This window comes from Podarcis liolepis (assembly GCF_965112155.1).
Source record: "Podarcis liolepis genome assembly, chromosome: 11".
Classification (NCBI taxonomy): domain Eukaryota; kingdom Metazoa; phylum Chordata; class Lepidosauria; order Squamata; family Lacertidae; genus Podarcis; species Podarcis liolepis.
The window spans coordinates 37,848,448-37,876,423 of NC_139565.1; the positions used below are offsets into that span (position 1 = coordinate 37,848,448).

Consider the following 27,976-nt stretch of genomic DNA (forward strand, 5'->3'; position numbering starts at 1 on the left):
GCTGATCTTCGGCCTCTACCTACTGTGTAACAGAGCTCATTCTGATCCTCTGAGGCAAGGAAGTGGGGCTGCTTAGTAGGAGTATTAGTCTGTCATTTGCTTTCATTCTATATCATACCTGAAGAGATTCATCTGAGTATTTGTGACAAATTGTTACAGCAGGTGCCTTCTACGATGTAACCCTTGGTATATACTCCTATACGCTGTATTCATTTATAGGAAACATTCTCAGTAGCAATTGCTATTATTATTTTTAAGCGAAGTGTGCAGATGTGTAGAGTGTAGATAGAAACACCCAAATTGTGAGTTTGTTTTCTTATCCAGTCAGAAAAATAAAAGGAGTTAATTAAGGACAATGATGTTTGGGTCCCTTGGAACTAAAATATTATAATTCAATCTGTCAATAACACATGCGAACACCTTTTAATGGCACAATTTATTGGGTAAATCTCTTCTGAATCCTGGAATGGATCCAAATTATATACACAAAGCTACTCAACTGAGTAAGAGAGCACCAACATCTGCTGCAATCTGCTTTAGCCATCACCTTACAGCACACAAGAGCCAGGCCTGTGCAATATTTTGAAATTAATTATTTTTCATTGGCCATTCCTGAATAATTCCAGGCCAGCCTTCCAAATTAAATTCCCTTGACATGTAAACACAGAAAAGTCTTTTGCCCCTAGAGGCAACTAATATTTGACAGACTTCCTATCCTGAACTGTTCCACCCATGTATATTCTTTTTTTAAGGAGTCACAATTAAGACTTTATCTGCAAATTTATTTCTTCCATTGAAGCAGGTGAATAGTTTAGGCTTGTGTAAACTTCTTGCCTCCATTCATGCTTTCAAAAGGCTCACTGTGTTTTGCAGTAAATTTATTTCTCTAAATGCTGGAGATAAATATCAGCAGCTGGACATTTATTATACTTTATATTCCCCTCTTTTTAAATGAACTAAGGGTGATATACATAGGGTCCCCATGTTGTCCCAAGCACTGACCAGACCCAGACCATCTGTAAAATCTCACATACTGAATTTGCCACCACACTTACAGCTGTCCAGTTGGATTGTAGGAAATATAAATGGTTTTGCAGTAGAAATTAAAGAAATGAATCAATCAGCATCCAAAATTCTACACCAGAACAAAATTCATTTCAGATAAAGAGATGCACAAGGAACTAGTTCTGATTCTCACATTCTTTGGCAAATGGAGTTAATTAGTGGGACCAATCTACCTATCAAAGCAACATTATTTGAAACCATTCCTCCAGCATACAACATGGAACAGTGCTGCAGAAATTTATCAATATCTGTTTTGAAGAGTTTATATATAATACTTGCAAACCCAGGAATAATTTCATAAATATATATCTCGAAAATGTTTCAGACCTACCTTATTTAATTTTATAAAATATTTCAGTCCGGCTTCCAGAGGATTGGTATCACAATTCATCTGTTAAAAAAATATGCAATAAGAGATTTAATCACTAGATGGCATATTTCCTTCACGTCTTTTCACTTTCTCATACTGTTTTCCATTTATTTCTTTATGAACAACAAGTAACACCTCTTTTGTTAAAGGATTGTAATTCTTAGTGACATTTGTATCTCCAATAAAAAAATGCAAGTATATATTTCTTCAATATCTACAGTTAAGAAGACAATAAGAAATGAGACATCCTGCAAAAAAAGCCTTTACTCCACTGAAAACTAACCAAGGAAGATGCAATAATCATTTACTTGCAAATCTACCTCACTATCCCCCATCCCACAGTGAACAGCTAACTGATGCCTCAGTTATTCTTCTCATTTTCAACAGGTAAGACAGTAGGGTGGAATTCTATGGGATTGTTGAAGTGAGACAATTGCATTGGCATGCTCTCTAAACCAGGTGTAGTCAGTGTGGTGCCCTCCAGATATGGTTATATTACAACTTCAATCACTCCTGACCATAGGCCATGCTGGTGAGAGTTGTAATCTCAACATCTGGAGTGTGCCATGTTGACTATCTCTGCTCTCCAGGTGAAACCAGAGAATTCCATATCCACAGCAGTTTTTTTGCATGTAGAATCATACAATTGCAGACCCAGAAAGGGACAGCAAGAGTCATCTAGTCCAACCCCCTGCAATGTAGGAATCTCAACTAAAGCATCCAAGACAGATGGTCATCCAACCTCTGCATAAAAACCTCCAAAGAAGGAGAGAATTATATACACATGCATCATTACCTACTGAATTACGGTCATAGCATTTTGAAGGAGCTACCTCGGCATCTTTTTGCCGAGAAATATTAGGGAAATAAGAAGCTGGCGTATACCAATTCAGAAAATGCAAAACATCTTTAGGAAAATACCCTGAAGTGCAAGTGGAACAATAAATAAATAAATAAATAAATAAGCAAGCAGTCCAATGTGGCATGAGCAACCTCAGTTGATGTGGAATCCTGACTAGGTAGGAATGGGAACTGAATGGAGGAACCAGAAGAGAGGCATGCTTAAGCAAGCAGAATACTGAACAGGAACATGTCACATGGTTCTTTCTTTGCTTTTCCTGTTCATCCTCTGCAACACACATCCACCATACAAGTGCTCATGTATTAAGGGGGAAGCACCAGCAAGGGTATATTACCTCCAACTTTATCAATAACATTTAAAAAACATTTGTTTTTTGTCCTATAGTTTTATTTTGTTTAAATCTGTGGAAGGTGTGAGCTCAGCCTCCTCTAAAATGGAAGGGATTTCATAATATCCAACATTTTATGAGAAGGATTGGGACAAACAGGATAGCTAGTATTCATATTCTCTGTGATGATAGGATATATATCTAAAGTGTGTCATACAAAGGCAAAATTGCAATCAGTGCACATTTTGACTGCTGGAACAGAAATGCCTTGAGATAAATGAGAAGGTTCTTATAAATTCCTCATACAGCAGAGGAAGGAATTAGAAATGCTTCAGAATAGAGGTTTGAATCCCAGATACATCTACCTAAATGTAGGTCTCATTGACTCCACAGTGCATGCTGTTTTCTCTGAAGACAAACCCTTAGTTCTTTTCAAAATAACCTGCTAAAATGGGTGTAAGGATCTGGGCACAATTTCAAAGCCCCTTAGGAGCTGAATACACTTTAGACTGAAACGGCACAGAGTTTAATTATCAGAGCATGCTCTAAGTAAGAATTCCACCCAAACATACTACTGTGATCTCTTAATTGAACAGACTTTTTAATATGGGGGGGACGGGACGTCAGTGAATTAAAAAGGAGGCTTTGGTGCCACAAATGTAACTGAGAATACTAACAGTTTGCCCTCATGAAAAATAGAAGGTGTAAATCATAATAGTAGCTGTTTCTTATTTTACTCTTATCAGGCCTTGAAGAAGCAGAATAGTTAAATATGATTTACCTGTGACCAATACACAAATAAGACCAAAGAAAGAACAAAAAGAATTATATTCAAACCTCTGCTCCCCATGCCCGAAAAGCCTTTTCGAGCCTTAACGTATTCATCACATATGTTCCAAAGTTGTCAATTCCTTCTTCACGGCCTGCTTCCATGATAGCAGAGTATAAAGGTGCAGAATCTTTTCGCCTGTGGTACAACTCCCAACCCAGTTCACCTATTACAAACCAAAGGTAGACATCTTAATCAAGTCTAGAATTAAACTATGGCCGTGCTTATTTAAAGACATAACATGAAAATAAACATTAAATGACCCGTCTCTGCAAGTAAAAGTGGTATTACTTGCAAGCACTGCTGCCTTGTATAGAAACCAGCTGTTTTGCTTATAACAACAATAATCCCTCCCCCTCCCGCCTTACCTGTATAGGAGATTCTAATTGCAGTAACAGGAATATCCGCAATGTTTAAATGTCTGGATTGTAGAAAACTAAATGCTGCATCACTGAGATCCTCTGTTGTCAGCTTCTGGAGGACTTTTCGTGCATATGGGCCAGCTACACCCAATACTCCAATTTCTTCTGTGACATTTCTGATCTCAACGTTAAATTGTCCCCTAGATGCCTCCTCTTCAATCCATCTGAAAATAAAAGGCAACATTTTATTAATCCAAACATTAAAATGCATAAAATAGCTAGGTTGATAACTATGACTATCAGGTAAACCCAAGTCATGAAGAACGTCTCTTGTACCTCTGAGACAAGCTCACCCCACTCCCTACTGTCCCATATTCAGATTCCAGATATATATATTTTTAATGCATGAGATACCCAACTGAATAATAATATCATCCACCAATGCAACCAATTCCCACAGCTTTTCTGAGGCTATCACAACATTTATCATTACAAATATTTATAAACCTCTTTTTGAGCTCCATTTAGTTTTTTATCAAGGAGCAGCCATCAGAAATTAGTTGGGACCATTAGTCATTTCTACCCAAATAAATACCCGCCTTGCTAGTATATGTCCTCTACAATATTTGCAGTGTGCAATCACTGCAAGCCTTTGTTTTACCAGGATAAATAGGCTAAGCACTCTCAGCGAGAGGTGGACAATACTTTTGATTTATACCAGCAACTTCTGGAGAGAAGATTCGTAATCTCAGTATTTTTACGATGTACTCTGAGCTGTTTACAATGTTATCTCTGATTCAGAAGATCCCAGTATGCATAAAGGCCAGAGCTCAATGGTGAAGCATCTGTCCCAGGCTCAATCTCTGGCATGTCAAGGTAGGGATGGAAAAGACTCCCTGCCTGAAACAATGCTACTCAGTGTAGACATTAGTGAGCTAGATGGACCAATAGTCTGGTTCAGTCCAAGGCAACTTAATCTGTTCCTATGTGCTTTGGCTCTTGCGACTTTCCTGAACTGCAGCTCCTTCCCTATTTCCATCATCACAAATGGCTTTTTAAACTTCAGTAGTTACAATGTACACTGACCTCAAGTCATGAAGCTCTGACCCAGAACCAGTAATTAACAAAAATTCCCCTGGCTTTAGATGAGAGACTGTGAGCTCCGCATAGACTCTGCCTCTTGGGGTTAACATATGACTTATATTTGTGAAACCTATCTGAATAATAAAAGAAGAAGAAATTATAATACAGTACAGCAGACATTATACAGTATAAGGAAATTGAGCTCTTCTTAGAATACACAGGCTGCAATCCAACACAGACTTAGGCATGCTTAAGCACCACTGATTTCTATGGGATTCCTGGAGGCCTCAGTTTTGGTTTTGCTTCACACAAGGATGGGTGAATGTCAGTTTTTGTTTCTCTCAGTTTCTCGTTTTTCTGTTTTTCAGTTTGTCACATTTCCACGTCAGTTTGCAATTTGAAAATTCAGCAGAATTTTAGTGCAAATTTCTCCTAATATATACATTTTTGTAAGCAATTTCCCCTAATATAATGCATTATATATATTATTTTCACTAAAACAGTATGTATTTGTATGCTCACTTACTCCAGTATATATGTTTTTGTGTACATAACTTGGCTGGAGAACTGTACTGCAAAGTATGGAGAACTATGTAGGCATAGCTGAATTTCAGTTTATGCATTGCTTTGGTAAGTACATATTAAATAGGTTCACATGTTAACATAAGGAGGAGGAGAAAATTTAGTTAACAGAATTCCTCATTCATCCCGACATTTGTCCACCTGATTTGGAACCGATTCACATTCACAAATTTGGGGTAATGTTTAAATGAGGCTTAGGTGCATAGCATCTAATTTGTTTAGCTACAATTCCTGCAATCTTTGCGCAACTAAATTTTGAGGCATGCAGCTTCCACAAGGTGGGCATATGTGAAATGTACAGACTCCAGTCTAACATCATGTCTATAGTATGGGTATGAGGTTGATCCAGGTCAGGCCAAGTGCACACAGGAAGGTGGAGGTAGATGTAATCCTACTTCCTTACCACTCTTAGGCTCAGTACAATTGGGACTTCATATGAGTAGGACTATAAATTTATTTTCAGCATATATTAAAACTAATCTAAGACCTATATTGCTGTTACATTTCCATTTACCTTTGGGATCACATTTGCAATCAGACGGTCCAAAAATTTAGTAGAATCACTGCCTTTGATGCTAATCTTGCCAAATGGAGTAAGATCAATCACACCCACTTTTCCCATCACCTGCTTATATTCACGGCCCACAGGTTCAAACCAGTTTGTACGTCGAAAACTTGGCCTAAAAAAATAATAAGTGCATTTTTAAAGAAAAGGACCTAGTAATTTTCAACTTAACTGTAAGTAGCCCTCTCACTTTCCTTTTGTCTACCAACCCCTTTGGACAAGTAGGGAAGGGGAATGAAACGAAAAAATCATAGGCATACCTTATTTTGGCAAGTTTATCAATAGTTTCCCTAACTAACTTTAGGTTAATGCTTAATTTAATTACAAATGCTGCTCAACTCCATTGAGTGGATGTTTTACATTAAAATTTATTAATTATTGCATTCTATAGACAAAAACTAGGAACTCCACAGATGCAGGTGCTATTACTGTATAGAAGTGCAGAATATAAATGCAATACAGTACAAGAGTAAGCATAACGTAGAAACTTCGGTCATCATTACATGGACAGACCCTTAAGGTCACTTGGAGTCCCAACATACCTCCCCAGTAAAACTGTAGGAGACTTTCTGCTGTTTCCGTTTCTTATACAAAAGGGTTAAGCATATGTGGAAGGAAGAACTATATTAGATTGGTAACTTTTTCATCTGAAGTTACCCCCCCCCCCAAAAAAAACCCCAATAGCTCCTGTGAATTAATCTTTAATGTTGCCATTTATTTGTTTTGCATTTCATTATCAGCTGGAGATTATCACAAGTTCTTATAGTATGTTTTGAAGATTAAGGGTGAAATCTAATAAGAGCCATTGAGTGGGATCACGGCAGCAAACCACACCCATTACATATACATGGATGTTTATCTATCTGCAATATGCCTATACTCATACAAATTTAACAATGGAAGCGTAGTGGGGACTATGCTTTCTGTAAGCCACCAACTGCACACCTAAACCAACATATGAACCATCTGCAGGACCAGCCCATGAATGAGGTGGAATGAGGCAGCTGCCTCGGGCAGCACCTGAAAAGAGACGGCATTGAGGAGGAAAGGGACCTCCTGCCCCGCTGCTGTTTTACATGGCAGGGTCACCAAAACTGCTGTGCAAAGCAGCAGCAGCGGAACAGTGGCTTCTGCTCTTCTTCATACTCTTCCAGGTGCTGTCCCTTCTCTAGGTGGCCTCAGTGAATATGCATACGTACTGCTCTCATAGCCTATGTATACTGCATACTGCTCAAATAGCCTATGTATGAATTGACAGGGAACCTGAGGGTCATCTAGTCCAACCCCCATCCAATTTGAAACCATACTGAACCCTGCTTAGCTTTGCAAATGCACTAGCAGTTTTATTGCTGCACCACCAGGAGGGGTTTTCAAGTCATCCCTAACCACTGGCCATGTACTTGGTGTTGTAAAAACATGAAAATATTCCTCTTTCTTTATTGTAACTGCTACCAATTAAACTGCTTCGAAGTTTTTTTACAATAATGTAGTGCATAAATTTTATTAAATGAATGAATGAATGATACCACTTCCTCTTAATGTGCATTTGACCAACTGAACAGTGATACTATGTTTCAGACTACGGTTCGCAATCCTTTCTTTATTTTAACAACCCTGAACATAATATTGCTAATGCTATTAATTTGGCACAAAAGAACAATCAATAAATATTTTTCATTTACTTGTATCCAATCTCATCCCCAGGTTTGTAGAACCAATGAGGCTGCTCCCATCCTGCATGGAATCCCATGGAGCATTCCGACTTAAGGACTTCATAAAGCCCACTGACTCTTGCTGTGGGTCTCCCGGCAAATCTTTCTTCTTTAGGATAGCCAACTGCAAAACAAACAAAATCAACATGGTAAAACATATGACAATGAATCACTTATTGCACACGTACACAGTATTTTTCATGCAGCTACAAATAATGCTTTTGAAGAACTTTGCAGGCTGTGAAATATCATAATGATGGAAATAAAATAAGCAAGGTAAGCAGTACAGTGTAAACTGGATGTCAGAGAATGGTCTGAATCAGCGGAGTAAGGAATGCATTCTCAGGCAGAGATGGGGGGATTCAACCCCCCACCCCCTGTTTCCGGTGGTTTCAGAAGCAGAGAGACACAGATACTGAGCAGTTTCGACAGGAGTTGCCTAGTTACAAAATAATGAAAAGAGAAACAGAAGGGAGGGAACAGCCAGCAGAGACGTCATTAGAGAGTGTGGGGGATCCTCCCCTCCCCCCCAAAAAACTAGGAGGTCCATCCGTATTAGAGAACAAAGAATGCAGAGAGGAGGAGGAACTTTCTGTTGGCCCCCAGGATGTTGTTGGGGACAGAAAGGGGAAGACTGAGAGTAGACAACTGCTCTCCTTATGGAGAGATGTTGTCACGGTCTGGTTTACGGGTGGTCAAAGTCCTGGTGGAGGACATCGGGACCGGGGGCAAGACAGTGGGGTGGGAGCAGGAACAGGAGTCCGGAAGCCAAGGGTCTAAGGGTCAGGAAACCAGGAGTCAAGAAGCCAAGGGTCCGAGGATCAGGAAGCAAGAAGTCAAAAAGCCAAATGCAGCAAGGCAGGAAGTGTGTTGCTGTGGCAAAGAGCCAAAGGGAAATGCTGACCTTATATCCCTTCCCGGCTCTTGCCACCAGGTGCTGTGAGTTACCAATTGGCCTCACCTGTGCAGCCACGCCTTGGCTCTTCAGAACAAACTTAGGAAAGCCCCAGTCCTGCAAAGCCCTACCGATCACAGGGCCTGGCTCCTGCACACACTCCTGACAGATGTGGATTTTTGCAACCAGATGACTGAATACACTGCTCATTAATTCTTGTCTGTGAAGTTACCAAAGGGAGAGGAGGACTCTCCATGCCTGGCAATGTCCCAGCAAACTACAGTGGTACCTTGGTTTAAGAACAGCTTAGTTTATGAACAACTTGGATTTAAAAATGCTGCAAACCCAGAAGTAGGTGTTTTTGGTTTGTGAACTTTGCCTTGGAAGCAGAACATGTTCCGCTTCCTGTTAAGTGTGTTCCATTTGTAAATTGAGTCCCCTGCTGCTATGGGAAAGCACACCTTGGTTTAAGAATGCTTTGGTTTAAGAACGAACTTCCAGAACGGATTAAGTTCGTAAACCAAGGTACCACTGTACAAGGCAAAGCCCTGCTCTCTATTAGTCTGGGGGTGGGGGGAAGGTGAAGAAAACCAGCACAAGAATTCTCTACTCAGCGGTAGAGAATAAATTGCTAATTTATTTATTTTTCTATGGGGAAAATTACACCTTACCAATATTGTTAAATCCATAAGATTCTCTTGCTTTTGCTGCCGTGAATTCTGGAGTGGTCCATTTTCCATACCTATTTGGATCTAATTCTATTAGATCAAAAGGAGGCTCCCCACTGAGTATCCAGTCACTGAGATACTTTCCTATGCCACCAGCATGGATGATGCCGTATCTGGGGAAAGAAGAAGAGATAGACAGTTCCCCCACGAGCTTATTTCACATAACATTTCAGTACAACCTTTGAGGACTATAAACTCACTTCTTATTATCTTCTTTATCACCTTTTTGTGTGGGGGGGTGCTTTCTCATTACTGGAAAGTTAGACTTGTTAAAATCTGGAGCACTTATGCAGCCTGGAATTTAAGATGGGACAGTGTGCTCATTTGTTAATTATATCATTTGTTTGCTTTGTGTTATTTTATGATTTCAAGCTAAATTATACCTGAGATCTTTTGTAACCTGCCCTGGGCCAGTTCAGTGACAGGGCTGGGCAAAGCCCAGTTAGGCTTTGAATTAAAGATTAAGTGATTACAGCAACAGAACAAACATCTGAGTTCCAGCTACATTTGGCTGGAATTAAATTTGTGTTGTTGCTCTGTTTTCTCTGTAACAGCATGATAACCTTGGCTTTTATGTCATGATGAAATAATATGTTAAGCAAGATCAGACTGCCTAGGAAGAATAACTAATACCACCAACATTTACCACAAATTTAAATGCCACAAATTTAAGCCCACTGGAAGTTGGGCAACTTAAATTTCTTAGACAAATTTTCTTTGTTCCAGGATGCATTTCACATTCCTTTCTGCAATTCAAAAGCTGTGATACATTCACCCTCTAGTCTTTGGCCATGGACTTGTTAGAAGCTTTTTGAAAGTCCAAGAATGTCAACCAGATTCACCCCTATCTTCATGTTTGCTAACACTCTTAAAGAATTATAAAATGAGACAAGACGTACATTCGCAGAAGCTATGCTGATTCTTCTTCACTCAAACTTGTACTTATGCTTGACAACAGACTTTAAGCTAACAGGACAAACTTACTGGAGATCACCCCCACCCACAAAATCCTTTTAACAAAATGGTGTTACAGAGGCCACTTCTTTAAGAACTCATGTAGATACCACCCAGGACCCAGTGAAGACAGACGTATAAGTATAAATTTAACATTTACAAGGTTTCTCCTAACAATAGATCAATTTACTCACCCAAAACCAATAGCCACCCAATAATTTTGAACACCCTGATGTGGCCCCACCATAGGCAAGATATCTGGAGAATATGTTATAGGGCCTGCAACTACATTGATAATGTCTGCTTGCTTTAGGATTGGGACCATTTCCATAGCAGCCTCAACATGATCCATTATTCGGTCCAAATCAGACTCAAAAAGCTCCTTCCCAAATCCTAGAAAAAAAGGTTTTTAGTCATGCATTTGTTATTTTCCAATTCCAAAAGCTCTTTAGTGACACAAAGCGCTTATTTTTTCAGGATACACACAAATGTTGCAGGATAGGAGTTGTATGTTGAGAATCCCCATCTGCTGCCTTGAAGAGCACAAAGTGAAAGACAGGCTTATATAGGAAATCTGAGAACAAGTTAATGATGCCAGAAAGGCTCTTTGTCTTTACGAATATGCATGTGTAACATACATATATATAATAGTCACTCACAGATTCCAGTCACCGAATATCTTTGCCAACATAAATGCAATTAATTCTAACAAGTGGTGAGCTTGATAATTTGCATCATTGAAACCTAAACTTTGTAGCTATAAAGTAAAGGTAAAGGGATCCCTGACCATTAGGTCCAGTCGTGGCCGACTCGGGTTGCAGCGCTCATCTCGCTTTATTGGCCGAGGGAGCCGGCGTACAGCTTCCGGTTCATGTGGCCAGCATGACTAAGCCGCTACTGGCGAACCAAAGCAGCGCATGGAAACGCCGCTTACCTTCCTGCTGGAGTGGTACCTATTTATCTATTTGCACTTTGATGTGCTTTCGAACTGCTAGGTTGGCAGGAGCAGGGACCAAGCAACGGGAGCTCACCCCATCACGGGGATTCAAACCGCTGACCTTCTGATCGGCAAGTCCTAGGCTCTGTCGTTTAACCCGCAGCGCCACCCGTATCTTGCAAAAATAACAATACACCTAGCTGTATCTTGCATCTGAAAATAAACTAATTTCTACCTCCCATCGCATAAAACAATACAAGAAATATTTGGCATTTCTTTAACACAATTCTTTTTATCTATTTTACTGATGCAAAGACATGCCTACGTGGAGTTCATCAGACATCCATTCCCCTCCTGCCCCCAGTCCACCAAATGCTACTTTCTTCATCTGGGGGAAACACAGGTATGTTCATGATCTCCATGCTATTTGCAACAAAAGACCCAGATGCAGACATGCAATTTGCAGCCATGGCCTTCCACACTTCACCAGTGCCACTAAAGTTTCATTCATAGCATTGGTATAAAGTTTTGTCCCTGTATCAGTAACTGTATCTGGCTGCAACCATCAGCGCAATGACAAAAATAGTACCACTGTGATCCACACAAAGGATAGAACTAATTAGCATGGGCTATTATCCCATGATTGTGATCCATGAGGATCCCCACCACCGAGGAGGCGTGATGGCCCAAGCAATGGGAGGTTGGAAGTTTCGAGCAGCAAAAGTAGCTTAGAAAGACTCAAAGGTGTGGGTTCAGGCCCATGGACAGTGCTCCCATAGCTGAATCCAAATATCTCAATTGTCTCAGCCAGGACCTAGAGCAACTGATTAAGTTTTATAGCAGAGCTAGGTAGTTATTGGGGACATCGGTGGCGCTGTGGGTTAAACCACAGAGCCTAGGACTTGTCGATCAGAAGGTCGGCAGTTCGAATCCCCGCAACAGGGTGAGCTCCCATTGATCGGTCCCTGCTCCTGCCAACCTAGCAGTTCGAAAGCACGTCAAAGTGCAAGTAGATAAATAGGTACCACTCTGGCAGGAAGGTAAACGGCGTTTCCGTGCGCTGCTCTGGTTCGCCAGAAGCAGCTTAGTCATGCTGGCCACATGACCTGGAAGCTGTACACCGGCTCCCTTGGCCATAAAGCGAGATGAACGCTGCAACCCCAGAGTCGGCCACAACTGGACCTAATGGTCAGGGGTCCCCTTTACCTTTACCTTTAAGTAGTTATTGACTAGAGGCTTCACCCACTAAGTGATGCCTCTTGACTTGTTAAAGGTGCCTCCTGCTGCAGCCATTGGGGAATATGGTTTCCAGTTGTGGGGAAACTCTCCTCAGGGCTCTCTTGATCCCTAAGGAGTCTATGGACAAGCCACCAGAATCTGGTGGCAGAGGCGGCTCCTGGGGGGTGTACCATGGGGGGGGGGTCTGCTGCCCATGAACACACATGCATCAAACCAGGGAGAGGATCCATCTCCTCTCTGAGCCTGCATTTGCCAGAGAACTCTGCCTTTACTCTAGGATTATGACAATCACATAACTGCAGCTAAAGCCTGAGATTATTTTTCAAGCAAAATTACCTGGCGGGACTCCATTTTTTACCCAGGATTCCTGTAGTTTCATTTTTTCTGGACTTTCATATGGGCCAAATAAAATCCCATCCCTTTCTTGTCTTAGATAATATGAACCTTCTAGGTCACGAATCACAGGAAATTCCTTTTTAAGGGCTTTCACTTCAGGAATAGTTGCAGTAACAATGTACTGGTGATGAACTGGTATGAGTGGATGAGGCAATCCAATCATTTTCCCTATTTCACGAGCCCAGAAACCTAGAAAACACAAAGGACAGAAATGCAAGTATTAGAACGAAGTACTTGGAAACTAAAGGAACAATCTTGTTGATGTGTGTATTCTGAATCCCCTCTTACATCAAAAGATATGGCTTTGAACCACTGCTGATCTCAGCTGTTAAACCTAGGAGTCCCTACTCAGCAAAGGGAAAGGTTGAGGATAGTTTCTCTCTGTCTGTGTCCTGCAAACCAGTTAACCATTCCTAGCATTTTCCTTGACCTCTGAAATTTTTGCTACTATGGTTCCTCTTCATTACCTCTCTCTCTTGTGTAATTCCTTCTCTTCTCTCCCCTCCTTGATTTTCTCTGCTGCTTATAATACAGAAATGGCTCTCCTGCTCATCCCAGATATCTCACATTTCTAAACCCTGCCCTTCTGCAGTCCACCCGAGCTTAATGCTAGGAAGCTTTTTGGGAGGGGAACCAAATTTCATTGCTGTCTCTCTCTGCAACCAAGCTGCAACTTCTTCATATGGGAACGATGTCAAGTTTTTGTGTATGTAACTATTTATGAACCTTGGAAGAGGAGTTTTAATAATAAAAGCAGAATATTACTTAAACAAGGAGATGATTCAATAGTGTGGAACAGTTTGGGTTGTTGTCTTTGACAAAGAGACAACTCATTGGAGGACTCCTCCTTATGCCAAAGATCATCATGCTTTCCAAACAGGAAAAACAAACAGAATGCCTACATTTGGTGGGAATGTTGCTTCAGGATGGCAGAGGTTGCCTGTGGAGAGAAAATTTATTTCTGTGTTGGAGGAGGCAAACAAGGCATCATCTATGGGCACCACGGCTTTGATAGTTTTCACTTCCCCTACTATATTCTACTAACCTTTTTTTTTTAGTTAAACTACCACTGTTCCAGCTAACTACTAATAGCACCCAGAGTTTCTATAGACAGTATTGGACAGTGCTGAGAATAAGATAACACCACAGGCCACCTCTTAGGGGGCTGTCTCTAAAAAAATTTAAGTCCAGCTTTTTGCATTCAACTCCACCCATTTCTATTAATGCTCCTATTTCTCAAGCTTAATCATGAATACAGTTGTTTGCGGCTGAGGTTTGCCTCAGATTTCTGCTGTGATTAAAATAGCAGAATAAATGTCTGCTGCTGATAACAGCCAATTTAGTCTTGGCCATGAATCATAGACACATAGAATTGTAGAGTTGGAAGGGACCATGAGGGCCATCTAGTCCAGCCCCCTGCAACGCAGGAATCTTTTGCCCAATGTAGGGCTTGAACCCAGAACCCTAAGATTAAGAGTTTCATGAAGTATATGCTGAGCAAAAAGACAAAGTGAAACATGGAGGAGGAATGGAGGGGAAGCTGGTAATGAGGCAAAAGCCTGTTAGCTAAAACCCTCTGTCCCACTTTATAACTTAACATTAAATAGGGACACTGTGTAGGTCAAACAAGAAATAAGTTATCAGGTAGTTAATGAGCCACAATCCCTAGAACACTCACAAAACACTGAGGTTGTTCCTATCCATGCATCAAAAACCACAGGCAAGAGTGGCAATAAGAAGTGGCTGTGGGATCTAGGCAGGATTTGTGTAAGAGATTTGGGACACACACACACACACACACACACACACACACACACACACAGTAATTTCTCATTTAACTGAAAATAAGCTCAAATATAAAAACAGCAGCCATTATACGGACTAATTTCCAAACAGTCATTTGGAAGCTGGGAGCATAAGTAGGGCTTGTACCCTTATATCTCCTTCTCTGATATGGGGTGCTGGTCTTTCCTAATGTTCTCTACTAATAGTTTGTCATGCTGTACAAATTGCCCCCAAACCATAATTTTAAACCATATTCCAAAGTGGGTTTGCAAACTGTTTGGAGATGAGCACTAACCATGGGCTACTGAGTCAAACATCGTTGCAAATAACAGCAAAAAGCTAGGAAATGGAGGAGGGTATGTAAAAAAAGCAGTGAAGGGGTGAGCAAATGAGACAACAAGACAGAACACAATAAAATAATTCAGTGAAATATCCAGACCACGCTTTGGAAAATGTGAAATGTACTGTCTGAATTGAGCAACTGGATGAGAAAGGGGTTGAAAGGTAAGCGGCTGTCTAATGAACCCAGCTATGTTTTGAGTTGGCAATATAAACTTAGCAATATAACAGGAATGAAAGCTCACAGTAAATTATTATTTTCTTTTGGAGAGGAGGGTATGGAAGGAAGGAAGAAGATTGGCTGCTAGAGTATTAGGAACATCATAGCTGTTTACCTACCCTGACCCAGGACATTAATCAATGCCAGCTCTAAATGTTCCCTTTGGTTGAACATTGTAACTTGACAAGTATGCCTTTGGTTTAATAAGTTAAAAAGAAATGAAAGAGCCTGAAGAGATGTCACAACTTCACATCTCAAGAGTAAAACATTGCTAATTACTGAGTATGTAAGAAGATATATGAAATAGCAGTGAGGAAACCGTGGCATGCATGTCAAAGGTCCAAGTCACATGCAGTGCCTGCAAGAATGGGTTCCTGTGCCATTCACTTTACTGTTGTAGGTTATTCCTCAGCACTGAATAAATGGGGTGTACTGATGATATGGAACTGTGAAAAGTGGTAGGGTAAATGGTTTGCTTCGAAAAGATTTGAGGTCTAATTTCTGGCATCCCCAGGGAGGGCAGGGAAATAAACCCTGTTTGAAACCCTGGACAGTCTCTGCCTATGACCATCTGCTGTAATGTTGCAGCCTATTACTCAAAACTGACGACACTGAGCTAGCAGAATCACTGATGTGATTCAGAATAAGGCAGCTTCCCATGTTCCAGTGTACTCATCAGAGCCCTTTTTACTTGTGGTATTTATGCTATAATTATAAACATTAATACATTAGAGCCAAATGGTTAATACATAAATAGGAATTTAAACTTTTGTTTTCAAAAGCACCAGATATAAGCAATTTCCAATTACTGGCAAAAACTACCATCAGGAATGACCAGAACAGTAGATTGGGGCCACTGGCATCACTGCTGTTTACCAGTAGGGGTGAGGCAGAGTAGCAGCATGGTTGGAGCTCTGTGGGATTGGATTGGCTGGGGTACCTGTGCAGCCCCGACCTTGCAGATGTCCTGACTCACCCCTGATTCATCCAGGTAAGTAGCAGTAATGTGGAGAGGAAAGGGAAGAGGAAGTTTCCACAAATATGTAGGTGTGTGAATGAATGGAAGACCTAAAAAAAACCACCTCTGGCATTCTGTGCATAAGGTTACTGTTCCGTTATTATAAATACCAAATAAAATACTCCTTTACTCACACAAAAATAAGTCATTTTCTAAATGACAGCAACTGCATTACATTTAGGAGCCGAATGTACTGCTGTTGGTTTGGGGTGCTAGAATTTGTGGGTGCCTGGATTTAGTAAGTGCTGGGCTCAGCTTTCCATGTCCAGGTCAGCCTGATAATGGCCAACTCTTTAAGCAAACAAATGGGGCAGGGAGATGGGTGATTAATAAAGCAGAGATTCTGTGCCAGCTGGAAAAGGGAGAACCTCTCCCTGAGCTCAGAATTAGGTAGAAGGACAAAGGCCAGTAGTAGAATTTCAGGATTGCAGTTTGCCCTGGTGTGCTCTGGGGGAAATGGTTTTTCAGTCAGTAAGCTGAATCAATCTAGGCAGCTGCCTAGTGCAAAGTTAAGAGTTACGCGACAGGGAGAGAAGGGTAAACTGCAGGGCAACAGACAAAATATCTGATGCCTTCTTGAACCCAAGACTGTGCCTATAAGAGAAGCAAGACCCTCTTGGAGTGTAATGCTGTGTCTACCCCTCCATCCTAGGCTCAAGTTGTATATATGTGTAAATAAACTATATATCATAAAGACATCACGATCTCCACTATGTCTCTTTTCCAAAGGAAACAAACCCTGAGTATGCGCCTGCACCCCTATAATCTTGCACTGCTGTGGAGATTGGAGTGGTGTCTAACAGTATCTTAACTCAATAAAAAGGCAAAAGCTATTTCCAGGAAACACGGCCACACAGCCCATTTTAATCTTCTAAGTGTTTATAATGTGTAAACATAATATAATGCCAAGCAAGTGTTTACACAATTCATGGTGACATTTTGGACTGGAATTGCCTAACAGTGTGGCTATTTCCTCAGTTTTCAAAGTCAAAGGCCAATCTACAGGCAGGAGTCCTGTTCTCATATCCTGGTCCTAAACTAATATACATGGAAGGAAGATTCACAGACTTACATAACGGCATTTTTTAAAACCAGAATGCTAATAACATGGAATGTACATTATCCTATCATTAAGCAATGAAGCATGCTATTCTAGGAACTATTAAAATTATTTTTTTTGGGGGGTGGAATCACTGCTTCATGCCAAATTATCTTCCAGGAGGTCATCAAATAGCTAATGCAAAGCATATATCACTTGCGTTCTGCATGGCATTCATTAGAGCATTTGTGCTCAATCTGTGTTTAGTGTGAGCTACTTCATCTGGCCTAGTTAGGGTATTAAATTTTCCAAAGACATGCAAATATTTTTCATTTCTTACCAGCTGTATTCACAACTCTGTTTGCACGAATTATTCCTTGTGGAGTTTCAACTTCCCATGTTCCATCTGCTCTAGATTTTAGGTCAGTTACTTGGACTGGATAATTTATCTGAGCACCATATTTCCTGGCCCCTGCAGCCAAAGCCATGGTGAGTGAGTAAGGGTCAATATGACCATCTCCAGGGTTGTACAAACCAGCTAAAACCTAAGTGGGTCAAACAAAATGAAACTGTGTTAGTATTGTTATGTTTTCTTAACCAACATGTTAGAAATGGAGGAGATCTACATATTAGGACTTCTTTGAACAAGTAACTGGAGACTTGTGTGTAATTTCTAGGAAAGAGAAATTCAGAATCTAGATGTAAGAAAAAACAAAATAGCTAAGGGTTTCAGCAAAAACCAAAAAGAACAAATATAGCATGGAAATTCAACTTACCTCAATGTTAATCAAAGATATTCATTAAAATCAATGGCTGTATCAACACATAACAGTAGATCAAAAATAGTGTCTTTTTTACATGAACTGATCAGACTTCCTTCACTCCTACACATTGTAAAAATCATGATCCTTTACTTAGTATTACTTCCAAATCAGAGATTATGATTTGTTTCATTCAAATAAACCACAATTGGTAAGCCAATAACAAATCTTGTATTTGCTTGGAGAGAAACAAACCCCAATACCTAGTCCGGATAAAACGCAATGCCAGAGTTCACTGTTTGTTTCTCAACAGTGTGAATGCAAAGAGTGAAACAGGTTCAGCTCATGTATGGTAAGCCACAGTGTAGGTGGCTTTCCATGACATGGAAATGCAGCCAAGGGGTGTTTTGCTACTCAGTTCAGGAGAACAGAATTACAACCAGTTTAGGTGTGCGGAACCTTTGGCCTTCCAGATGTCACTCAATTACAATTCCCATAGGCCCCTACCAGTGCTTTTTTCTGGGGGGGCGGGACAGGGTACACATACCCCTAAACATTTTGTGAATCTAAGTTTGGCCTCATCGAGGGGCAGTATTTCAATATGAGTAGGAAAATGAGAGTACCCCCTAAACATTTTTTAAAGAAAAAAAGCACTGGCCCCTACAATACATTGTTACTGTCACGACGATCAACATAACTACAGTGGTACCTCGGGTTACATACCCTTCAGGTTACAGACTCCACTAACCCAGAAATAGTACCTTGGGTTAAGAACTTTGCTTCAGGGTGAGAACAGAAATAGTGCTCTGGCGGCGCAGCAGCAGCAGGAGGCCCCATTAGCTAAAGTGGTGCTTCAGGTTAAGAACAGTTTCAGGTTAAGTATGGACCTCCGGAACGATTAAGTACTTAACCCGAGGTACCACTGTACTCAAAGTGTCCTTTGTTCCCTCATCTGAATATCTGGTGGCTGTTTCTGATCAAAACCTTAGGAATTACCAAGGATTTGTAAAGCCAAGAGGCCAATATATTTACACATATTAATAAAGGATTCTTCTACCATGTCCAAGTTGCTCTGCTTCATTTTTGCAACACTGATAAAGTTGGTTTTGAATAGATCACAAATATACATTGAACATTACAATACTGTCAGCTGCTGAGCCTTCTGCAATAAATCCTAATAGTCAAGTCTTGCTTCTGTACCCAGCACAGCCTGCAGAATGCCAGTAACATTTCTGCACCTGTAGCTCCTGTCAGAATGACCTCTCACCCAGACTGAAGCTCATTCTGTAAATGACACACTAAGCTGGATATTGGATACATAAAAATGGCACCCTCTGTAAAATCTGCTGCCTGAGGCAACTTCTTTCAAATGGTTTCATGTTAGGAAAATTTAATAGAGTTGTGTACTATAAAATAATCTTCAAATTTTGAAGAGGGATATTGAATCATAGAGTCATATTTTCTGCATGTAAAATAAATTGCACATCATTTGGAAATAAAATAATTGAATTTGTTTACCTTTTCCATGTTTATTAAAGGGAATAATTCTTGTACTCTCTCTGGCTTGATAAGATACTGCTCTGCTGGGTGCCAACCAGCCCGAGACATCTGGTATTTAAACTCATCCACCCTCGTTGGAGTTGAAGCAATTCTAATACTTCCTGGCTGATGAAACCCAACAGCCTAACAGGAACAGAAAAAAGACTATCAGGTTCCCAATATAGAATACTTACAAGCAGTCCAATAAAGTCCTAAATGATAACCATGGCATAGTGTATCTTCAGAAGAGGCTACAGAATAAATAATGAGTTGCTATAATTAACTTTATAGTTATTTGAAATGTACCAACAGATTAACCACTTTAATTTTTAGTTTTCTTTTCAATTCTGTTTAATTCTGGGCACCACAATTTAAGAAGTATATGCCTGACAAAAAACCCCAACTACTGGATTCTTTTGCCCCATCTTCTTGTGCCTGCTAAACAGCTGTGTCATGCTTATCATATTTTATTCTCTTGTTCATTATGCTGTTTTAAATGTGCATTTTATATTTGACTTCACTTAGCAATGGGGTTTTTTAATGTTTAAGTTTTATGTTAACTTTGTTTGAGTTAAATATGTATTCTGAAGTTGACCTCCTTTGTAATGTTTTATTTTGAAATCTTTAAGATAATATTTTAGTTTTTCGCTAATTATGTTGCTTTGACTGTATACTCTATATTTGACTTTCTTCAGATTGTTTTATTGATGTTTTAATATGCTGTAAACTGCTTTGAGATTTTTCTTGAAAATATAAAGCAGTATAGAAATGAAATAAATAACAAAATAATAAACAATAATAAACTGGAACATGTGAAGAGGAGGGCGACCAGGATGATCAAAGGTCTGGAAACACAGCCTTATGAGAAATGGTTGAGGGATTAGGGTATGTTTAGTTTGGATCAGAGGAGTCTGAGAGGAGATAGGACAGTCATCTTCAAGTATCTATTGTGCTGTCACATAGAAAATGGAACAAGCTTGTTTCCTTCTGCTCCAGAAGGTAGGACCCAAACCAGTGGCTTCAAGTTACAAAAAGGAGATTATGAACATCAGAAAGAACTTTCTTACAGCAAGAACTGTTTGACAGTGGTGGACAAACAGAAGTTTTTAATAAGAAGCTGGATGGCTATCTGACATGTATGATTTAGTTGAGATTTCTGCATTGCAGGAGTTTGGACAAGATGACCCACAGGGCACCTTCCAACACTACAATTCTATTATTCTAATACAAGTCATACTTTAATGTTCAAACATATTTTTTAAACACTCATTAGTATTTTCCAAAGTAGCAAACAATAAAACCAATCATTAAAACAAAACAAGGGAAATTATTTGCCGCTCCACCTTCATGAAGTTGAATAAGAGGGCACTGACAAATTGCCATTATCATAGTATTGTGAGTTTGTGTGGTGGGGAGATGTTAGCCTGTATCCCTGAGTCACTTCTAATTCCTGGGTCTAGCAAAGATTAAATTGTTGGAATAGCCAGGCCAGATTCTTGACCAAGGGTGCAAGGGGGCCTGAGTACACCTCTGCATGTATGCTCCCAATGACATACCATTTGGACCCTTGCCCTTCTTGGATGATTAAGGCTAGCAAGGTGGTAATGATTCACTGGGCCAGAGATTTTGGGTATAATATACAGTTTGAAGATTGGGTTAAAGTATGGAATGATAATTTGAGATTTACAGCGTGCACCACGTTAAAGGAAAATGTTATGAAAATGGTATATAGATGGTATATCACACCGGTTAAATTAGCAAAAATGTTTAAAACTTGTAATAAGTGTTGGAAATGTAAAGAAAAAGAAGGAACCTTTTTTCATATGTGGTGGGAATGTAAGAAGGTGAAGGGGTTCTGGGAGATGATATATAATGAGTTAAAGAAGATGTTGAAATATACTTTTGTAAAAAGACCAGAAACCTTTCTCCTAGGAATAACAAGAAATGAAATAAATAGAAAGGATTGTAAACTTTTTCAGTATGCAATAACAGCAGCGAGAATATTATTGGCCCAAAAATGGAAACAGGAAGAATTACCGACTCTGGAGGAATGGAGAATGAAGTTAACGGACTACAGTGGTGCCCCACAAGACGAATGCCTCGCAAGACGGAAAACTCGCTAGACGAAAGAGTTTTCCGTTTTGGAGGTGCTTCGCAAAACGAATCTCCTATGGGCTTGCTTCCCAAGACGAAAATGTATTGCGAGTTCGGGTTTTTTCCCCTTTCCCCCCTTTTTCTAAGCCGCTAAGCTGCTTATCCGCTTATCCGCTAATCCGCTAAAAGCCACTAATAGCGCTAATCCGCTAATCCGTCAATGGGCTTGCTTCGCAAGACGAAAAAACCGCTAGACGAAGAGACTCACAGAACGGATTCTTTTCGTCTTGCGAGGCACCACTGTACGCAGAACTGGATAAATTAACTGGAAAAATAAGATATCAACGAGATCACAAGTTCATTGAGGACTGGGGAAAATTTACAGATTATTTGAAGACTGTATGTGATGAACAAACAACGCTAGTGGGTTTTGAAGAAGCTTTGTAAAAGTATAAGGAATATTGCAAGAATGTAAATATGTTCAAAAAGGTATTTTAAAAGGCGATACGAAATTTGGGGAATGCGTAGATAAAAATTTTAACATGGATGATTGTCAGAGAAGCTGAGGGAAGTCCAAAAGATGGAAATATGTTATTTGTGAAATTGTTGGATTGGTGATATTTGTGTAAAACCTAATAAAAAGACTGGGTGAGTTCAGGATGTGGTGAATGGGTCTCTGTATGAGGAGGTGGGAAGAAGGAAGGAATAGTGCAGCCACCCCTGTAAAAACCCACCCTAGACTCAACAATATTTAACAACTACCACCTGGTCACAAATACCCCTTTGGGGGGAGGTATTGAGAGGGTTGTGTTTGATGCAGCTGCAATAATTCCTGGACCTCAGCTCCTTGGCTTTTGAGCTATAGTGTGCCACAGGGCACTATGTTGTCTTCAGTGCTATTTAAAATCTACATGAAGCCACTGGGAGCAATCATTAGGGAGTTTCTAAAGTTGCTAAACAACCCCAAGCATGCAAAATGTTCTTGCTTTGTGCAGAATGCTGTATTTCACAAGATTTTGGATCTGTAATAAATATATTTAAAGATACACACTTGTCCAGTCTCATCTTCTAATTGTTCATAAAGCTTGATGCTGTAGTGATGGATCTGCTTCAGATTTATTCCAGGGTGGAAATACGTTGTCAAACCTGCCTTTTAAAAAAGAACAAAAAAATAGGATACAAATGGGGGTGTCTTCAACAAAACATTGCAGCGTGGAATGCTTCTGTTCATGGTTCCAGTCACTCCACCCACTCCATCCCCACTTACCTGTTTTCCTCCCCCTTCCCCACTAAGCATGTTGGGTCCCCCACTGAGCTTTTTTGAGCTCCCCACTCCGTTGAGACAATTTTGTTCCACCACTGCCACATTTGGGGTTTTATGGAGGTGAGGAAGGAGAAAGACAAATTTGTGCCCAATCCCTGCTACATTAGATTATTTAATTTCTCTAGTAACATGTATGAGAAACTCTCTTTTTCACCCCTGGGAAAAATGAAAAAGAGCTTCTCCATGAGAACCAAGAAGTGACCTATTTGAACACTGAGACAGTTCCTTCTACATAGCTATGCTTCTCTGTTCTCAGTTCTAGCCATTTTACTCTATACTCCTTCCACCCAGTTTCCCCCCTCTTAGTCCCTCAATGTTCCATGCCACTGAATTATTATGGAGCTGGGATTTTGGGGGGTAAGGATTTTCCCTCTTAAGGTTTTTCTTTCCATCAGATTTGTTTTACTTGTTCATACCTTAGAGCTATACTTCTCTCTTGTGCATAAGCACGAGCATAGGAAGACTAAAAACAGTATTCTTATATAGGCTACACTTTGCATGCTTCACTGAAAGATGAAATAATCCCTGTATGTTGTATTCTGCAAATCTAAGCTGCATAATTCTGGGAGTTCAATTTATTCTTTGTCTAAAAACCTGATCCTATCCTTTGGCTGGAAACGAATGGCATAGAAGTACGTTCATTCTAGCACAACATAGTTCATAACCAGCACAGTCATCTCTACCTTACAGGAATGCAAGGGCAGGGCCTTACTACAATTCTGCTCTAGTGCTGTCTGTATCATACTAGTTAGTGCTGCCTGTACTTCTATGATCAATATCCTCAGTGATATCTATACTGCAGGAGTGTTTCAAAACATCTGCAATAGGCTTTGCCAACCTAGACCAATTCCCTCACCACTTCGATGTGTAAGTTTGGGATGGAGAATTAGCAATAAAAGAGAGCTAATGGAGAGCTCCACTGGGCTCAGAAAGCATTCTCAGAAAATTCTTGGAAAGACTTGAGTTTTCTCAAAGTTTGCAACAGCTTTAATTATGAAGCAAGCCAGAGGAAGCTCATCTATTCATAATCGCTTAAGTGGTTAACACTGAGTGAATTCACTGAGTTCAATGGGACTTACTCTCAGTTAAGTGTGTATCTGATTTCAGCCTAAAATTTCAATGGCAAGCACATCAACACAGCTTGAGAATCAAATGCTGAGAGCAGCATCAAATGCTCAAGGAATTTATGGAACCAAAATACACACTGAAGTTTGGTCTTGGGAGGACACACTGTGCAGAATTATGCACACAAAATTTGAGAAAGAGTCACTATATTTCATAAAGCCTATCAAGTGCTACTTTGATAATTTACAATAGTATATGAATATGCAAGGTGACTAGAAATGTATACCACTTCAGCAGATACGGTACATGTTAGTAATGTCTAATTTGGCTTTACTACAGCCACCACCACTGACACATGATATGATATCTAGGATTACCCTGAGGCTGCAAGCTACTGAAAACAACTTCTTCTTGGTAACTAGCTAGGTCACTGCACAGTTTGCGTAATATGGATCCAGCTACTAATCTGTAATTCCCACATGGAGCAGAATGCCTTGCATAACTACAGAAATATAAATAGATTGTTTTTCTGTGAATGCTATGGTTAGTATATGCAGGGAACCTTGCCAAATGTTCTTCCTCTCTCCATTAAATCAGTGTAAGAGTTTTTCACCTTTCAATGCAATCCTGACAATCTTAACGAGGCAGAGGCAGAATTAAGATACAACATTAACTCAGGTCAAACATTGGAGTCCTGTCACTTTCAGAGATGTGGAACTGCTAGTCTATGCGTAGTGATGTAAGAAGGCATTGTTTTCCATTCCTGTATTTGTAAGCAGGCAGCGCTGCTTCCACTCCATTGTAGTCATCATCTGCCAAAAAGTATGCTATTCATCTTGCTGTCAACTGTAGTGAAATTACCTAACGTGTAATTAATTATATAAATTATGTTGTCGTTACATTATGCCACCCCATTCATTTCAATGCAAAGGAAACACAATGAAAATGTGAGGCGAAGGTAATCAATTACGTATTGCTTGCAGGCTGAAAGCAGCAACAACAACAACACTGAATGCTAAACACATTCACTGGATTGATTTCTGTTCCAGACATGGGAAAATAAGCAAACACTGCCAATTGCCACTCCTGTTTCTGTTTTCTTAGGAATTCTCAAACATCCCTACCCATGGGTCAGATACACCCCCTGGGGACCCTTCATCCACCCTGCAGATCTCTCGTACCTCTGCCTCCCCACCCCTCCATAATTAGTCTTTTTAAAAGCCCTCTATTGGAAGCAATAATTGCCTTTTTCATGCATAATTGTGGCATGAGGCATCTTTTTGCAGGGAAGTTGCAGCTGATGAAGAAAGGTCTAAAACTCTCCTCCTTGTGTGCTGTGCCTCCCCTGCAAAAAAAACCCTAGTGTTGCAAAAAGGCTTCTATTGGCTTCAGTTTTATGGGTAGGGAGCAATCTTCCTGAAAAATGCAGGTGGTACAAGAAGGATTTTGCTGCTTCAGAAGACACAGAGGTGTACCTATGCTCCCTTGCACCCTTGGCAAGGAGCTGTAACTAAACACGTTAGGTTTTTTTTTTAAAAAACTGCTTCCGCTTGCTTAGGTTACATGCTACAATGGTAGCATTTGCGAGGCCCAACTTCAATTGCCAAACATGCAATGGATGAGCTATTCTGTCACACTCACATAGTAAACATCAGTAATTAATGAGTTTCAGCTCTATGCAAATTTCCACTGTGTTTCTGAGAGACAATTTAATGAGTTGCGAAAGGCTATATTTAGAATGACAATAATTATATAATTTATGAAATTGTTATTATCTAAGCAACTAGAAATCGGATGGGTTGTTTCATATTTAATATGTTAGAACTTTCCCTTACTGCATGCCATGTAGATCCAGCAGTGAGTTCAGACTTTTCCAACAGAAGTACGTCTTTCATGCCAGCCTTGGCCAGGTGGTAGGCAAGACTAACACCAACACAACCACCTCCAATAATTACTGTTTCTGCTGCATCTTTCCATCTTGCTTCTATAGAAGGTTTTTCTTCCCTAGGAAAAACATAGAAACAGGAATCTTGCTTCTTTGTCTTTTTTTATATACTGTATTTCTTATGTATTTTACATAAATAGTTCAAGAAGTATATTGTCATCCCTAAGATAGCAGAGTGAAAGAAGCCTCAGTTTAAAAAACAAATTATATAAAAAATAAATAAATAAATTATCAAATGCCCCTCTTTCCTAGAGAATGAAAATCAAATTCCCTTCTTTCCTAGAGAATGAAAACAGCTAGCCAATTATGAGACATTTGCTGCACTTTGTGCGATTATGAGACTTATTTGCTGCACTTTGTGCAAAATCATAGCACAGCTGGTAGAGCATGAGACTCTCGGGGTTGTGGGTCTGAGCCCCATGTTGGGCAAAAGATTCCTGCATAGCAGGGGGTGGACTAGATGAGCCTCATGGTCCCTTCCAACTCTACAATTCAATGATTCTATTCATAACACTGTTCCTTTCAGAATGACACCCACTACCAATCCACTGAGAGCGCTTCAAAATATTCCCCTCCCATTTTATCCAGGTTGCGAAACGAGGATTCGCTGAGAATGCTTTCAGCTAATCACACTGCTGCTGCCGTTGCTGCAAATCTGAGAGGAGCTTAGTTAACATACCATTCCAGACACTTGGGTAGGAAGCAGCAGAAAGAGCAGGCAGGTTGTGCCACTTTTGTTTGAAGCAGAGGCAATGAGCCACAGCAAGATTTTTGGTTTCCGTGCTGGAGGGAAAGACTCGCTTTCTTGCAGTGCCATGCAGAAACCCCCTGCCTGCCTTCAACATCTCCATTTGTCCTTCTCCGAGTCCCCAGCCTTGCTTTCTTCCCCTGCCACACACTCACTTGTGTATGTGTCAACTCTGTGTTTGCTTCCATATAACCTACTTATCGAGCTTTCATCCTACTTTGTTTGCAGGGCCAGCCAACCCATGAGGACAGGTGAGATGACTGCCTCAGGCGGCAGGATGCACAGGGGCAGCAGGTCCCAATGTAGATCTTTATTCCTCCTTTGTTCCTGATGTAGGTCTTCACTCACCCCATTTTTCTTGGTGGGGTGGAGGGCACCATTTGGTGGTTCACCTCAGGTTCCAAAATGTATTGGGCTGGCCCTGTCTGTTTGTACATGTTTATGGAGCTATTTATTGAGCATTCATTCTTATTCTTTTGGCAGGGAGGTTATACAATGGCGACAGTCTAGAAGTGCCCACCCAGTGTGTGTTTCTGGATTAAGTGAGCTTGCCTCTTGTGACCTCTGGCTCTGCTTATGCCTAGCTCCAGTTGCTGTTAGCTGCCCTGCCCACTGCCCTACCAGCTCAAGTGAGGAGCAGCAGCCACCACCACTGTTCACTACTCACAACCATTCACAGGCTCATTCATCCTAAAGGCAGCTTCCATATTGAGCTGAGGTACACCAATTTAATGTTCAAAAGTCTTCAATTGTGTTTACCTTTCAGTGTGTATTAATGATACACCATGTGGGAATGGACACAGAATGGACCTCTCTCAATTTTGGTTGATCTCTAAACACAAAGGTTATAGTTGTGGGATGGGGAGAGGGAGGGACATCTCAGTGTCACCAACATGCAAGGATTTTGGAGAAAGTATTTACCTTTTTAGCTAAGGCATTTCACACCTGCATAGGAGTTACAGAATATGGGCTACAACAGGATGCACACAAATGCACCCCCAAAACGCCTCCATAGACACTGTTAGAGGAGAAAAAGGCAATTTTGTAGAGTTCTAAGTATGCCAAGAATGGATCAAAGCCAAGCAGGAATATATGCAGCCTTTCAGAAATGACTTATGACATTAAGACCTGGGTTCCAATCCTTATTCAACCACAAAGCTTCCCAGATGACAAAGGGATGATTTTCTCTCCG

The 27,976-nt window shown here is 40.4% G+C and overlaps 1 protein-coding gene across 9 annotated transcripts in view; it reads right to left on the minus strand.

The window, feature by feature from the left end:
- The window catches only part of DMGDH (dimethylglycine dehydrogenase), a 42,756-nt gene that overhangs the window by 14,084 nt on the left and 696 nt on the right, over window positions 1-27,976 (minus strand). For 8 of the 9 annotated variants that reach the window (XR_014517061.1, XR_014517062.1, XR_014517063.1 and 5 more), the window contains exons 2-14: window positions 25,927-26,095; window positions 22,754-22,852; window positions 19,588-19,752; window positions 17,649-17,853; window positions 12,848-13,096; window positions 10,530-10,728; window positions 9,325-9,494; window positions 7,729-7,882; window positions 5,996-6,161; window positions 4,903-5,033; window positions 3,823-4,040; window positions 3,463-3,620; window positions 1,397-1,456 (exon numbers count right to left, since the gene is read on the minus strand). Coding sequence is in view for 4 of the 9 variants with exons in the window: in XM_083465238.1 (XP_083321364.1) it covers window positions 1,397-1,456; window positions 3,463-3,620; window positions 3,823-4,040; window positions 4,903-5,033; window positions 5,996-6,161; window positions 7,729-7,882; window positions 9,325-9,494; window positions 10,530-10,728; window positions 12,848-13,096; window positions 17,649-17,853; window positions 19,588-19,752; window positions 22,754-22,852; window positions 25,927-26,095 (2,143 nt within the window). In the remaining 5 variants the exon portion in view is untranslated. The remainder of the gene's footprint in view (window positions 1-1,396; window positions 1,457-3,462; window positions 3,621-3,822; window positions 4,041-4,902; window positions 5,034-5,995; window positions 6,162-7,728; window positions 7,883-9,324; window positions 9,495-10,529; window positions 10,729-12,847; window positions 13,097-17,648; window positions 17,854-19,587; window positions 19,753-22,753; window positions 22,853-25,926; window positions 26,096-27,976) is intronic. The other variant, XM_083465241.1, reaches the window with a different exon arrangement.